The 16,571-nt window shown below is 36.4% G+C and overlaps 1 protein-coding gene across 1 annotated transcript in view; it reads right to left on the bottom strand.

Annotated features, from left to right (window-relative positions):
- Window positions 1-329: 329 nt before the first annotated feature.
- Window positions 330-16,571, bottom strand: part of FHDC1 (FH2 domain containing 1) — a 37,791-nt gene continuing 21,549 nt past the window's right edge. Inside the window, exons 5-12 of the mRNA XM_072405926.1 lie at window positions 14,626-14,711; window positions 12,450-12,550; window positions 9,658-9,728; window positions 9,448-9,555; window positions 8,766-8,836; window positions 6,728-6,845; window positions 6,239-6,403; window positions 330-5,287 (exon numbers count right to left, since the gene is read on the bottom strand). Of these exons, the coding sequence (XP_072262027.1) occupies window positions 3,311-5,287; window positions 6,239-6,403; window positions 6,728-6,845; window positions 8,766-8,836; window positions 9,448-9,555; window positions 9,658-9,728; window positions 12,450-12,550; window positions 14,626-14,711 (2,697 nt within the window). The 3' untranslated portion in view covers window positions 330-3,310. The remainder of the gene's footprint in view (window positions 5,288-6,238; window positions 6,404-6,727; window positions 6,846-8,765; window positions 8,837-9,447; window positions 9,556-9,657; window positions 9,729-12,449; window positions 12,551-14,625; window positions 14,712-16,571) is intronic.

The raw sequence follows: 16,571 nt of genomic DNA, 5'->3' as shown, positions 1-16,571 counted from the left end.
TGTGCTTTCTGGATTTGTACAAGTGTGAAACCTTTCCTCCAAGTATTAGGACTGGTCACTGCAGTCTTTGGTCTTGTACCTGTATCTTTCTGCAAATCTGTATCTGCTGGGTCCTGTCCACTGCTCTTGTATCTGTACAGGTTTTATGCTGTGAACATTTTTTTACAGGGCATTACATGAGTTCACGTGTATATGTGTGCATTTGTTGTACATGATGTGGATTTATGTTCATTCAGAAATAAATATACCAGAAGTTCAATTTTTAATTGTGTCCATTAGCAAACTAAGGAAGTTGAAAAAGAAAACACAATAAACTTTGTATTCGTAAATTGAGATATTTATTAGCAAACTATTCTGAAATATGTAAAGGTCCTTTAAATATATCTTGCCTATGTACACTGTACCTTCTAGTATACAAATTTACATTATTAAACACATTTAAATAAACTTATAGCTGGAATCTGTAGTTCAAAGTACATACAAATGAGAATCATTGACAAAAAGTAAAACACCAAATAGCAATGCTGTGCATCCTGCCCCTGAGTATCTACTTTCATACACAGCCAATGAATGATACCTGGACAGAAAGAAAGGATAACCTGTTCATATTACTTGAACTGGAGGAAAAAACAAACAAGCATTCACCATCCATTCTGCTCAATAAACATTTACTACAGAGGATACTTTTATGATCTAGTAACACACTTGCAAAGTATTAAGTAAAATATGTCCAAGTCATTGCTTTGGCAACATAAACTAAAGCACTGATGGTTTGGTCAAGTGGTATAAATGATCTGCCTATACTCAAAAGGATTTCATAGAAAAATCTGCAGTTATAAGCTAAAAAGGTTCCAGATCACATAATTGAGGTGCAGGAGGTAAAAAATATTTTTTTGGAATGTATATATTTCCTGGCCTTAACGACCAAAAACATTTCAGCCAACAGACATCAATGCTTGGATTATGCATGATTGGATCATTCAAAAATGTTTGCTTATGTTTCCCTGACTGTACTACTATCCAGAAGTCAGAGGGAGCAGCCACAAGTTTTCCGCCCTCTATGACAGGTTTACCTAAGGGAACTCAGGTGGTCCGTGGATGCCCTTTTCTATAAATCTTAGCTGTCAGTGCAATGTAACTGGCAGTGTTGGTGTGAACGACCCAGTGTGTGAATGCTGGAAGTGCTCATTAAGCCTAAAGAGGTTGTCCTTGTAAGCGAAGGTGTTATATAAAACGTGATTTGTCATTCTCCAAAGAAATGGGGAGAAATGTAGATTTTGTTTATTTTAACCCTTCCAGAAGGATACACAGATCTCTAAAGGCCACTTGGTCTAAATTCAATATGATACACAATGCCTAGATAATGAATGAATATTGTGCTCAGTCTTTGACCTGTTCTGGTAAAAAAAAACACTTATGCCTACTTTATCACCAACATATATAGGCAGAAAGCAGCAATCAGCTGTAATAAGGCAACACGTATCTAATGAAAAGAAAGTATTGGGTTGGATATACACCTTATCTTCAAATAATGCAACATTAAGTACTCGTATCTTAAAAAAAAACACAAGAAAACTCCAACTGAGTCATATAAATCACACTAGTTATGTCAGGCAAGTTTGAAGGATGCTATAAATATTTTGATGTTTTCTGGTTTGTGGACTGCCATAATATTGGCAATAAGTAACTTCGCTGCTTGGCCAGATAATTGCTAGTATCCAAGGAAAAGACTCCAAAACTTGAGCAAAGTATCATGAGTACTTGTCAAATAAAGCAATACATATACAAAAGTGTGGCTCAACACCCTACAAAAGCACCATCAGTGCCCCAGAATCCCATAGTGGTTACGATAGGAGTTATAACTGGGCAAATTTAATTTCATGTATAAAATAAGTATCATTCAGTCATTGTCTTAACCTTGGTTAGTCTTTGGTCCTTTTGAAGATTCATACATTATGCCATGTTTTTACCATACCAATATAACATACAACATATTGAAGATAGCAAAATGCAAATTGCAGTAACCTTATACAACCTTTCAATCTTAAACATTCTGTGGGTCCTATGTTGTGACTTCTGTAATATAAGGGCACAACTCAGATTACAGGGAGTAAAAACAAACCTCACAGAAGTTCTATGCTTTTCTTATATCTAGAAAATGTATTTTTGATGTATTTTTGTTGTCATCTGAGAGATTTTACTGGGACACACAGGAAAAAATATATATTTCCTAGTGGGTCAACAGCTAGCAATAAAAATCCAGAAACCCTCCAACGATATTTAAAAAAAAAACCTTGCTGCTGAGAGTCAATACATTTTCATAACTCTTTTCTCTAATCAGTTAACATGCTTTTCAAAAGATGTACATTTTCTTGGTAACCAACACATATAAGCGATTATAAGCTCAGAATATGGAACGTGCCACAAAGACTTCTCATCTGAGCTGTGACCTATGTGTAAACATATCTGGCTTTAATTGAGCCCAGTTGCAGAGTTCTGGGAGAAAATAGTTATTATTCATTACACGTGAGTTCCATTCTGTTTAGCCAACAGTGAGAGGAATACGAAGAGCAAAAAGTTATTTTTTTTTTTCCACGATCAAAGCTTACAGGACAACCTAGCAGCAGGATTCACATGTTAAAAATAACGAACAAGGACAATGGAAAAACATGGAATGGCTGAAGTGCGCTCAACAAAGATTCACCATTTAAATATAGTAAATTAACACCTTTCAAATGTATAATAAATACATGGCACTTTTGTACACTTGAAACTGGATAGCTTTGTATATGAACTCAACATTGTTGTCAATGACTCATCCTCTTGTGTGCTTTCTTGCGAGGCTGTGAAATACACCTGTGACAGTCATTAGATCATCCAGTTAAGCAAAAAGACTCCACCCAGCGGAGTCCTTATCAATGCCAGTGGCAGTATGATCAAGTATACCATTAGCTGGAAGCAGCCAACCATACAAAGTCAGTGAGTAATTTGTACCATTTGAGGTCAAACACTAACCAGAGTTCTGTTTTACAGTTGAACAATCTCCTTTAAAAGTAAAGCTTTCCAATTACTGCAATCCACATAAAAATCCCATCAGGTGGAGCTCTACGAATATCATATTACATCCAGCACAAATTCCTTCATGAAGCTGTCTAATCCAATTGTAACACAGGATACCTGGCTATACTAACAGTCACCATTGCTGCCACTATAATTTGTGCAGCTCGTCAAAATGGGAAACTAACATTTCTTTTCAGCTCACCCAGACTGGGGTTGTCATGTTAACAATGGGAGCTTTAGTTTAACCCATCTACTTCAGCAAAGGTTTCAGTATTTTACCTAGGGTAGCTTTGCCTGTGTCTTTAAGTTTCCCAGACGACTTTTCAACAATGCTTTTGTCCTTCTGGACTGTCTCAAGTGTGCTGTTTCCAGCAACATCCATCCCTTTCCCAGTTGTCCTCATACTAGTGCTCCTTCTAAATGTATTTACACTTCCATTTTCCCTTGGGTTGGCATCCCTAGTTACTGGTTCAGACTTTCCTTTAGACTGGCGTAGTGATGATGATCTAGTTATTGTTGCCGACCTCCTTGATGTTGGCGGAGACTGCTCTGGTTTTGCACGTCTTGAGGAGGATGCAACAGTGTTTCGCGCAAAGCTTGGTGTTGAGGGTAAGGTTTTAGGGCTGGTGACAGTTGTGGTGGATTGTGGTTTACTGGTATCAACCGAATTAGATTCCTTAGGAGATGTCCGGCAAATTTTGCTTTCATCGGGCTTTGGTTTGGTTATATTCCTGACTGGTTTTGCGGCTGGTTTTCTTACAGAACTTTTGCGCTGAATTTGGTCTCTTTGAAAACGCGAACTGTTCGATATAAAACTTGAACCTCTTTGTAACTTGGGTTCCTCAGTAGGTGGATTAGTAATTGTGGAAGCCTTTGGGACATTATCATTTTTGGCTCTAAGGGAATGACGAAAGGTCTGCTTCAGTTCATCAGATTTACCTTCATCTCGCAATGAGCTTCTCAGCTCTGTACGTTTTATACTTCCTGGCTTCGTGGTCCTAGAAATGGGGACAACCTTTCGCATTGTCTCATGCTCGGACTGATTCAACATGCGCACAGGTTTTGTTGTAGCTGTATTGTTTAAACGAGCAGTATTTGTTTTTGTGAAACTTGGTGTTCGCTCTTTTACAGAGTTGTGTCTTTTTTGATCTTTACATTTTATGGTATTTTCTTTAGTACTGCCAGCATCTCCAGTGCTACAGTCTACATTTTTGTGCTGATCAGGAGATTCGTTTGATATTTTCTTTTTTGTTTCACTTACAACTGATGTGTCCCCATTATTACAGATGACACTTTGTGCTTCAGGACAATTTAAAGATAATGAGTTTTCAGTTGAATCTTCAAGGTAAAAAATTGAACCATCACCTTTTTTTTCAGAGGTGCATGCATTTTCTGACACAGGAGTGCTCCCACTGTTAGAATATCCTTCAGTCATATCAATGTCCTCATCAGATGTACTAGAGGGCAAATCTTTGGTATGTTTAGATGATGGGATAGGTTCACCTGCAAGGCTACGGGAATAAAAACTTGTATCTTCAAAGGTCTCCAAATCTGTAATACTAATATCTTCTGTGTTTTCATGCACAGATCCGTGTAGATCAAATTTATGTAACTTTTTAACCAGTTCATGTCCCTGAACAGTAACTGCTAATGGGCTTAAAGGAGTCTTTTTAAATGAAGTTTCTCCATTATCTTGGCAGTTTTGTGGCTGGTTGTTGTTACGGTCTATATTGGTCTGCTTGTAATTTTTATTCATTACAGCGGTGTGGTCATCTCCCAAACTACTAATAGGTACCGTAGGCAAGGTTGGGGAACATTTAATGGCTTCATTATTACTTAAGTGCGTATTGTGCTGTTCATTTTTGTCTTTGGAATTCATCCATGCAATTGTTGGTCTTGACTGACGACCTTGTGTTCTGGGTAGACTATTACATTTGTTTAGCTGATCATCTTGAGGGGCTTTCAAGTACATCTCAAGCTCTCTGTCAGCTGTAACACCTAATGAGTGCCGGGAACGCCTTGTGCTAGAAGTCCTACTCAGTGGACTTTGGGGCCTTTGTAATAAAAATTCCTCTAGTCCCTTTTTTGTTAGTAACTCCACATCACTTTCACTGCTGCTCCTTCCAAATCCTCCAGCCTCTACACAGACCCAGGACTGACGTTTTAGCTCCATTTCCTTCAGTCTCTGCTTTTGGCGAAGGTCTTGTAATTCTCTTTCTTTATTCTCCTACAGTGGTAGAAAATAATAAGAATAAGAAGTTATCTGAATAAGATAACTTGTTTTATCAGAAGACATTGGCAATAATCTATACATCAAACTATACGTATACACAATGGTCAGGGCAACCAATGTAACTAGTATAAAAATTGTTTTGTCTGTTCAACAATATGCATGTACCAAGAGTGTCGCTTGGGCTGTATGCAATTGTGATTTGGAGACATCAGGTAGCCATTGCAGCTCAGAAACATTGCTCACAGACAGCGCCATCAATAGTAAAACTATTGCTCCCAACATAATTTTCATATTGCTGGTGCAAGGCTAGCGTTACTTTCTGAATGGAAAAGAAAGTAAGCATGCAAATGAGCTCCAGGGCTGCACCCGTCTTTAGGATCACTGGCCCTGTATTAAGGGTTTTAAAGTTAAGTTACTTATTACTCAACGATCAGGAAGCTGCTGTATAAAGGATGGTGGTTCATGGGTCTATAGCTAACATCCTGTACACAAAGATCTGGGGATAACTAAACTCTGGTACAAAAGGCACACAATGGTAATGTATGCAATCTGACACTTTATATTCAAGATTTTGTTCTCCAAATGTTTTGTAAAGTTAGAAAAATAATTGTTTGGGCTCTTCAATCTGACCTTTCAATAAGGCTTATATAACGTCTTGTGCAAAGACACATATAATGAAAAGAAGACTTGAAATAGAAATACTTGACACAGAAATACCTAATTATTGACTAATCTAGAATATCATACTATATCTTTATATGTTGTCTAAAAGAACATTGCTAAAAAAGGCAATTCTTAAACTTTTCAGATATTTTAGGTGAATTTTAGAGGCGGACAGAAAAAAAAAACAAGGATCAGTGTCCACTTTCACTCTATTTAAACTGACTTATGTATAGTGGAAAAGATGGTAGCCGCTGTCATTTTATTTTGGTATGGTCACCTTACCTTTACTGCTTTGTTAAACTTGTCACAAAAATCCCGGAATATCTGGAAACATTCATCAAGTTTCATGGTTTCTTTGTCTTCACAGAAGAAATCAATAAGGGTGTGACCCTCTTTCTGTAACTCTATTCTCTGCTTGTCCAGTTCTTTCATCTCCTTTACGGCAACCTGCAGTATAATGAAATAATAAGACCACCCAAATACAAATACTGGTGAGGCCTAAATACATACTTTGAATGACACTACCAATGTTGTAGCTTTAAAAACAACATTCTGTCATGTAGCCTGTGTCTAGTCTGGTTTTTAGCTGTACAAAGGAGTTTTCACACCTACCAACATGTTCTTGGACAACCAACATCTGCTTTGATGCTGATTTATGATATTATGGTTTTTAGATTCAGTATCCCCCTCCATCTGGGGTTTGTGTGGACACCAAGATCTTTTTGTTTGTGGTCTATTACTACTAGCCAAAAAATGTATGCATTCAAGTACCTGCAAAAAATCTTCCATTTGTTGCATCAGTTCGGGGTCCTTTTTGATTTGGTCTTTAATGGTTTTTGTTTTTGTAGAGAGTAAATGAAATTCTGTCTCTATATTTTCTGTGGATAACCTTAAAAAAAAAAAAAAAATAAAAAAGTTATTTAAAGACACGAGACTAAAATTGTAATACTTGATTATGTCACCAAACTCCAGAACCTCAAACAAAGCCTTGCCTTCTTGTCCAAGTAAAAGTAAGATAAGTTGGGTGGAAGCAAGCAATCACATAGAACAACTTTCCCTGAAAATGCTAAACACTCACATAACAAACATTACGGACAGGAAAAGTTAATTGGCACAAAACCTACTGTCACCATATGCCCAGTAACTTCTCTCTTTCTGCAATTCTAAGAGCACTGATGTTTGTTTTACCTTTTTAATGATAACTTTCCAAATTATTTGTTACCGGGTCTGTCGTCTGACCTATCGCCCACTTTCATAACATAATGGATTGTAATTCAGTAATGACACAAATTGCTTTACATATTTCCATTACTAGTAATGGAACAGGTCTGCTTCCTGTAATAACTATGTTGTGCTATTGCAGGGCAATAACCCCAATCAGCACATATGGCTCTAACAAAAAAGCATGGATAAAAATGGGCATACAATATATTGGAAGGGGAGAAAATAAAAATCACCAGTGGTCAAGACCAGGGAGAATGTGGATGCTTGTACAGATACAGAAGAAATGTGTGGGAGAAAGGGGATTGATGCTTCTCACCATGCCAGCATACATTCCCTCACTATTCTGACGATTCTGATTTGCTCACTGCCAGCGGACAAGCTGGGCTTTTGTGCATGAATCAGCCTTTTGACCCCTCTTTCTCTGTCATAGTAACAAGTGAAAAGCAGCCCCCAAGCAAGTAATGTGGGAAAGCCAAGTGCCTGACATCAGGAGGTTAAATTCTGCTCTTTTTTCCTACAGGCAGAACATTTAAAACAATTCTTTTTAATTCTTTTTTTGCAACACTGGTAATAAATCACCAATGATATCAAAATTGTGAAACTGCTAAAGTTTATCATGTTTAAACCAGATTATTCAGCTTCAATAATTGAAAAAAAAAAAGGTCACAATGGGTGGTGACAAATGTTCCTGCTTGCAGCACATGCTAGAAAATATGAGAGTTACAAGGCTTATATGTCTCTAGGAGGACAGTATCTAACTGCATGTGCATATAAATAAGTGCTGTGTAATATGTTTCACTTTCTAAATACAAGTTAATAAAAAAAACTAATAATGTGCACTGCTTGTTGGCTGAACTGAATTAAGCCATCCTCACTCATAACATGATATTTGATACACAAATGATGCTTGGTATTCTCTGTGTTACGTTTTCTAAAGAACAGAAAGGATTAAACTGCACATGAAGTTTATTGCTTGTATACACGTCTGCTTTTATAAAATTAATTATTCCATTAGAAAACTATGGCAGCTCAGAGTTGTGTCTTAGGCAATGCCATGTATACAGTATAAACAAGACATTCCTACAATACAAACATGGGACTTATTGTGTGTCAAGAGTCACGGGCACTACTGGCAGGTACAGAACATAAAGTTACCTGTTCCCATGTGCCTGGAAAGAGCATTTTTGCGCACGTTTCAGAACACAAGTGCTGCAAACAGATTTTAGTCTAGCTGACTCCTGTTACCGAACGTGATAAATGGGGAATGGATACTTCGCTCTGCCATATGTGTAAACAATAGAAAGCTCATTTCTTCCAAGGCTATGTTGCTGTGTACAGATAACATATGAGAATATCTCACAGGATGTATTCAGTGAATACAAATATCTACTGCACATAGATTGTCCCTGGGGCAGGGCCATCTGCCATCTTTCGAATGGCACAAAGACACTTTGGATGTCAATGATGAGTAGATTCTTTACATAAATGCAGCTTAGAACACTAATTTACCCTCAGCTATACTGGGCCCTGTAAACAGATATTAAATGCTAACAAAATTATCTGTATAATTTCAGTGTACTGTTACCTGGCAGCTTCATTAATATGCTGCAACATCTCAGAGAAGGTCAGCAGAGCAGAATCTTTTTTCTGGGCTTCCTAAAATACATAGTAAACATAAATATTATTACTAAATTATTTAATGCAATGTAAACAAACATATTAATTAGGTTTACCAAAAAATATTCATTAAATACATCAATAACCTATAAAAGCTCACACACGGCTCAGTGGTAACAATGGTTGGCTTGCAGCATTTGGGTTTAGAGTGTGATTTGCACTAGGTAGATCATTAGCAACAGGGTCAGAATCCATTCTAATGTCAAGGCAAAACATGTTCTAACTTTTTTGGATAGTAGGGAAGTTTAGAAGTGCTTGGTTACAGAGCTTTCCACTCCTTTTCTCGTGAGAATACTTTGTTCAGGTGGGAATGGAGTATTATACTCCAACAACCCCAACAAAAAAAATGATTTTGCCCAGTTTCTAGTTAAAAAAACAAAAAGGATGAAGACATACTTAGAATAGTCAGTTAAAAATAAAAATAACCTCTGAGGGTTACACCTTGCTTTTTTGACCATTGTTGGACCAAAGCCACTTGCCTGCTTCATTGCCTTTGACCTAACAGCACTTAAAGGCAGCTTTGGATATCAGTCCTCTAGCAAACCATAGAAAAGATTTCAGAGAGAAATATAAAAAATGTGTATACATACCAAAGCCACAAAATGTAACAGATTCATTCCAGGTTTATTTGCCTTTGTGTCTGCAAGTCTGAGCAATGACGACAATTTAAATCCAACAGCATTTCCAGCATAACCCCCCTACAGAACAGGAAAAAAAAGTTAAAAGTCATTAAATGGCATTTAAAAAAAGATAAACCATGCATTAAGTTGAAAAGTGTAGAACAAAAATTTCACCCTTACCGCATTCATAATGTTCCCAGCTTGAAGCACCAAGTACAAAATGGAATGCAGCTGCTCACATGACATCAGCTCTAAAGGAGAAAAGACACAATTTACTATGGAATGCTCAGGACAAGGTGTAAATGCAACATCCTATTTTCCACATCTATTCAAGGCAATACATTTCTCATCTCTCTGAACACTTAACAGAATTGCATGGTACATTCATCTAATCTAAAGTACACCAATAAAGAACACCACAAACACGGGGTCCACACTTCTGTCTATATACATCCTTCTTCTGAAGCCTGTGCAATATAATACCGCTCACTGCCTGGGTAACTGTAATATATCCCCTACTTATTATTCATGGATTGAACAGCAACACAATGTTTTTTTTTTTCTTTTGAAGGATGTTCTAAAACTCTTTTAAACAAGACTGTAGCTGCAGATGGCATCATTTAAATGTAATCATCTCCTATCACTTTTTTAAAGACAAATTTCACTGCTATGCTTTACTGTTGACTAGTAAAAGCAACAGGAAAGGAGGCTTTAAAGTCAAACTATCTATATATAAAGATAAAAAGTATAAGGAAACATTTTGTTTTTAGTACATAAACAACAACACAGACAAGCAAGTATGGATGACAGTCTGAAGCTGTTTAGCCTACTTTGCATTGCATTACTGTGAAAGAAGTCAGTTCTATTGAGATTGCTTTGCATGGCAGGCAAAGCAGGTAAAAAGCAATTTGTGCTGCATTCAAATGTGAAAGGCAGCTTTCAACAACGCCCATCTACATGAGCAAGTTTTACATGCTAACCTAATCTGAAATGGTCTGAGCATAACAACCCCACCCCAGTACCTGCAAGTCAAGTCCTCCCTCACTGTAATCACTCCCATTACCTAAAATCCCCAATGTTGTAATTTATACTTACTTCCCAAATAAGAGCACATGGGATAGGATCAGAATCCCAGCCCCATACATCCCCTTTCCTAAACCTTACTATTGTACTATTACCAAATCTGATACCAAAGCCTCAGAATGTAATATTGAAGCTTAGATGATGGAAAGTTGGGGCGCCAGGCTCTCATATCAGTGCAAGAAATGAACATTAGAGCATCCAAGAATATCTGAAACCATAGGTGCTGACTTTGAGAAAGGTTCAAGTAGAGCCTGTGACTGCATACATTCAACTGCAGATGTAACCAAGAAGTTCATCCCACGTTTTTTTCAGCAGTCATAATTCTTAATGTCTTAAGCCTTTAATTTGGCTATAAAAGTTCTACAACTTCACTTCTCATATTACTCAGTGATGGTAACAGACAGGCCAAGTTATTACTCATCAGGCCAGGCTTATAATTAAAGATGATTAAACCCAGAGGGAGTCCACATAGAATTTTTGGCCTCAAAAAGTCCCAGAACCGGAACAGTATGTCCATTAATGCTTCACAGACATACATTTAATTCACAATCATACATTTGAATACAAACAATATTATCAATGTATATTTGTATAATTTGCAATTATCTATGTACACAAAGTTTTTTTGATCCTTTTAGCTATTTTTTTGATTGAAAACAGTAATAGGAGTAGCAAGCGATCATGTGATTCAGACTCAGAACAGGTAAACCATACAATGTAGTCTATGTTTGTTTCCTGGATGAAAGAAGCCTGTTAATTGCTCAAATCCTAATGTGCACACATGTGAAAAAATCATCAACATTATTATTATTATACAGCCCTTATTGGAGGACTGAAGTCCAAAGTTTAAAGCTGATAAAAGGGAGCCTCAAAAAGGAAAGCATTTGTTGTGCTGACGTTTTAGCCAGTGTGTAGCACTCTGGGAATCATCTGTAATGTAATAGATATAATAAACATAACTCACTCGTAAAGGGTGTACATTATTCTGTATAATTTTATGCTCTATTCTTTTTTTGATTCATAGAAATTCAATTCTTGTCACATTTATTTATAGCAAATAACCTATATGAACAGAAGAATAATTAGGTTTTTTTCTATCCTCCCACATTACACACCCGAACAAAATGTGGGTCAGGTTCCTTTTAAAATCCTAAATGATCCCTTTCAAAAGACCTGCAGCACCCAGAGCTGCAGTTAATGGGCACCTTGTACAATGGGTGTGTTTAACATTTATAAATGAGAAATGGATATGTCTGACTATCCACCTAAATATTATTGCACAAAGTATAGTTAAAAATACACTCAGGAAACAGGCACCCAAACATTACAGCATGTAATATATATTTGTTTTTATAGACTGTGGTTATTTAGATTTTGTCAGAACGGTTCCCAATATGTGGCCAACATTTAGACATGGATGGTTTACCAGATCTCAGTCTCCATATGGCTAAAAGTCCAGGCTGCAATCCTATCCTATCCTGCATTTCAAAGGATATATTATACGTATTATTACATTTTATATAGGTAAACTACTGACAGTGATACCCCAGTAGATGGGCTGATCACCAGCAGTAATATTCATAGACTTTACTATATTTATAAGAAAAGGGTGCTTATGTACAGTCTGAGCTACAGACCCAACATAGACAGCCAAGTTAACAGATTTGCCCATACACAGTAAGGCCTAATCTGCCTTGGTATCAAACCTAAACTTATTGTAAGGGGGAATAAAACACAAGCGAATGTGTTATTGTATTTGAAAATAGCGTCTCATATACCAGGATTGTCCAAACTATGGTCAGTTATTGGATTATGATTCAATCTGCCCGATAAACAGCCCGTTTAGGTAAAGTGAAAGATATCCCCTGCTAGGTTACTCATTCACTCACCTTGTGTAGCCAGCCTGATAACCATCATGTCCTTACTTAGGGAGGAATAGGAGGGTGAAAATTCTTTTTTAAGCACCATTGCTTCTATTCGCAGAGAATAACTAGAGAAAAACAATCAAGCAATAAATCACATCAAATAATAAAGCAATGAAATAGGCTTTACAAAACAAGCATTGAAAAGCTAATTAGAAAGGAGGTGCACCTAATACAACAATGATATGTCTAAAAAATATGAAGTTTAAGTAGTTTTTCCACATAAGTGAATTCCAGTCATCCTGTGTAAGCTTAGTAATATACAATCAATAGGAGCCCATCCTTCTGTAATTGCACAGTTATTAAGTTGTACGTGGAGCTTTACTGAAATCCTCTTTCTCTGCTTTAAAAAATGCAGATAACTCTGCTCTGGTGAACAGCTATGGCTTTACAACGCACAAGCCCATATATATATTTTATGTAGAAAGCAAAAAGGGAATTTTGTTGAGAATGTGGAAGAAGAGAATTTGTATGCCTCTTCTGCAATAAAATTGTTTAACCATTTCTTCTTTTCTGCGCACACTGTGCACATTTTTCAACCCACTTATTCCCCCATTTTAGGGCAGACAGCTGCGGTGTTATAATGTCATAATCTTGTATTAACAATGACTGAAGAAAGAAGTCAATAGATGCAAAAAAAAAAGCAGGGGAGAAATTTGTGGTGACAGATCACATAGGGCTTGGAAGTCAATCCCAGATTGAAGAATGCTGTAAAAGCTGCGACTGCTCTCTATGATGCAATTAACTCCCATTATTTGTTGTGCTAATGAATGTCTTTTACCATGGACCCGAATATTGAACAGCCTTCAGTCCCATTGCTAGTTGATGCACCTTTGTGCAGCTACTGAAATGTGTACCTACTAATTCTTTACAGCTTCCCTAGGCTGCTGGATTATGGAGCAGATATCCAAATTTACATTTTCTTATTTGTTCAGTCTGATGCTTTGGAAAATGGAGTTATTGGAATCTACTGAATGGGATATAATTAAAAAGACAAAGGCAGATAATAAACAGCAATTATTTTTGCTGATACACTCCTACTGCAAGGGAGTTAGGATTTCTTGTTAAACACTCACTGCAATAATCTTCCTACAGTAAATATATTTTTATTTGGTTACACCATAAAGTTAGATCTTTTACTTCTTCTAAATAAATATCTGTATATGGAATGACAAAAAAAAAACATCAAAAAAGTCATGTTACCCTATGCAGAGATTTTCCAAATTGTAGGGGTGTGCCTTCACCTCCTATTCACAGCCAGCCAGTGTTCAGGGAACCTGATCATGGCAAGTCTGGATTCTCTAGCAACATGAGCACATACAGGTAGATCTCAGTGCTTGTCTTACATCCCTCTGTTTATGATGAAACTGGGACAGACACATGTGTTTGAACTACTGCACATAAAACACAAAACCCCTAACCCTTTTTTCTGCATTGACCAGGAAAGGATTAGAGTCACAACCTTATCTGAAAGCAATTTCTTGTTACAGGTTGACATTCCAAAATCTGGCTATTGATAATGCGGTTCCTTCAGATTTCTGGCATGGTTTGTGGAGAGCATTTTCAAATTTACACTGTTTTCTGGAGGCGCCGTTTATGTTTTGATGGCGCTGTACTCCACAATCAGCTGTTGGGTCTTGCTTGCACGTGCTTTCCTGCTCATTCCTTCTCATTTATTTGCTGCTGTAAAGCCCCATTAAGGATTCTGGATCATTTAAAGAACTATACAGGTAGTCATTTTATGTTAAATATATACAGCATATATAACCGTAAAAAATCCAGAATTTTCAAAAATCCGGCACTCCTCAGGTTCAGAGGTTGCTGGATTTTTCAATGTCAACCTGTATTGTTCCTGACTTGAAGACCCATCATAAACGCAAGGGAAAAACTTTCCTAGGCTGCTATACCAGAAACAAATCTCTGAATTTTATTTTCTGGCCAGTGACATATGTGCCTGGTACAGGAAAAACATGGAAACTTCTCCAATACAATATTTCTTCAACAATAGTTTTAAAAAAGTTCTAATACTTTTTCATTTTATCTGAATACAAGTGGCTGAAGGTTGACTGAAAAAGTTAGGATTTATTTAGGAGGGAAAGCACAGTATACACAGAAGGTAAAATTTAACTCCATGCAAACTTACTTTGGCACCTGAATTAACATGTACATAAAGGAATCGGCCAGGGACAGCTTTGTTATTTCTCCAGTAAATGTTTTTAACTTCTTTACCTAGTAAAAAAAAAAATTAAATTATTATTACAAAACTATATACTTCTTATGTCTTCATGACATATTTTCCTGCATACAAATGAATAATGCGGTACGATATCATCTGACAATGCAAACACAAGTGTGGATGATGTCCAGACATTAAAGCCATCAGCCTAAATGAATATACCAGATGGTTTATTTTATAAAACTGAAAGAAGATACTTGCATTGTTCATACTGTGAAAGAACACTCCCAAACTGTACAGTTCACTAATCCGATAATGGCTCTTCCAAATTCCCCCTTTTCCACCAAACTTTGAAAAGATTTTATTTATACTATAAAAAAACAACAGTCTTGTAAGGTTATTTGTAATCTTCATTGTAGCCATCGCTGCATGTTAAAACAGGATAAATTATACAAACTGCAACTATATATAATTGTACATAATCCCTCCCATAGTATTGAGATCACAATGGATCTCAATAATGGGATTTCTTTCACAGTCTATTATTATAGAATTATACATAAAGATAAATGTCATATTTGTCATGCAAACCATTTAACAAAATGTATGAACAAATTCGATCTACTGCACGCAACATGCTAAAGAAAAAAAAAATGAATAGAAGTTCAAACACAAATGTGTGCTTGTATGTGACAAAAAAAAAAATCACACCGTTTAGTATCAAAGGTCACGTTGGGAACCCAGATAAGATGCATGGCGTGCAGTCTGAAACACATGTTCTTTATCCATTATCTCTACTATTTGCCTAAGTGGTTATGCACAAGGCTTTGATATCTTCTAATGAGTCCTTCATTGATTTAGCAGCATACTTAAAAAATAAACAAAAGGCATTAAATACCATGATCATTTTTCATGTAGCAACCAATTTGTTAGCTGGAGTTTATAAAACAGGAAAAACAGTTTTGTAGGGATTTTACATTATTGTTAATAAATAGCTTGTATTTTAATTACCCTTTTTTTCCTGCATTTCCTAATTTTAACATTGTTGCACTATGTTTTTTTCAACGTAGACCACCCTTTCTGTGCACCGGGTCAAACTAAATGCCAATTTTAGTCTCCTTTAGCCTAAAATGGCTGATGTATGGGAACATCTGCCTGCATTAAAATTTGCAGTATCCGTGCTATTCAATATACCAGTATGGCCTGTTGTTGTCCGATACTTGTACCATGCTGTGATTATTAAACTTAGTATTCTTCAAAAATGTTCTAATAAATGCCATAAATGTGTCATTGTGATTTTTTTATGAATATACCCAAGTCCTAGACAACCTTGTCTTCTTTTCATTCTATCTTTTGTAAACTATTAATTCTCCACCTCCAATGTAAAGAGATGAACACATCCTAATGTGGTGTTATCAATAATACCTTCATAGATACAGTGGCATAAGTAAGCATAGGACAGGGTGGGTGTTATATTCACAAAATTAATAGGTGCAAATAAAGTGGAAAAAAATTTAAAAAATGCGACTGCTACATCTGGTCTGGTAAGCTGCAATAAAATAGATTTGAGTTTTTGGGTTTAAATGGGCATCAAATTTAGGAAACAGCATTCTACAGAATAAAGGTATCCTGGGTAGTTGCTTCTCAGCACATTGCTTTTAAATTATAGAATAGAAGAGGAGATGAGATCAAAACACAAAAATGCCGTAGACAAAACATTTTCCCTCAACTATTAAATGTACGTAAAAGGCCATCCAGTCCTGAGGAATCATCTCCTTAATTCCTAATAGATGTTCAAGGATATTTATAGCTTATGCTAAGAAAAGCTATGGAAACAAAGGGTAGGATGTCCTCATAAACCACAAAGGTTCTTGCTTTTGCTGCAGTGCTCTACATTATATAAATTGGCTGAT

The sequence above is a fragment of the Pyxicephalus adspersus genome, chromosome 3 (assembly GCF_032062135.1).
Source record: "Pyxicephalus adspersus chromosome 3, UCB_Pads_2.0, whole genome shotgun sequence".
Lineage (NCBI taxonomy): Eukaryota > Metazoa > Chordata > Amphibia > Anura > Pyxicephalidae > Pyxicephalus > Pyxicephalus adspersus.
The sequence above is the reverse complement of the archived record's forward strand: the minus strand, read 5'-3'. Positions and strand labels throughout refer to the sequence as shown.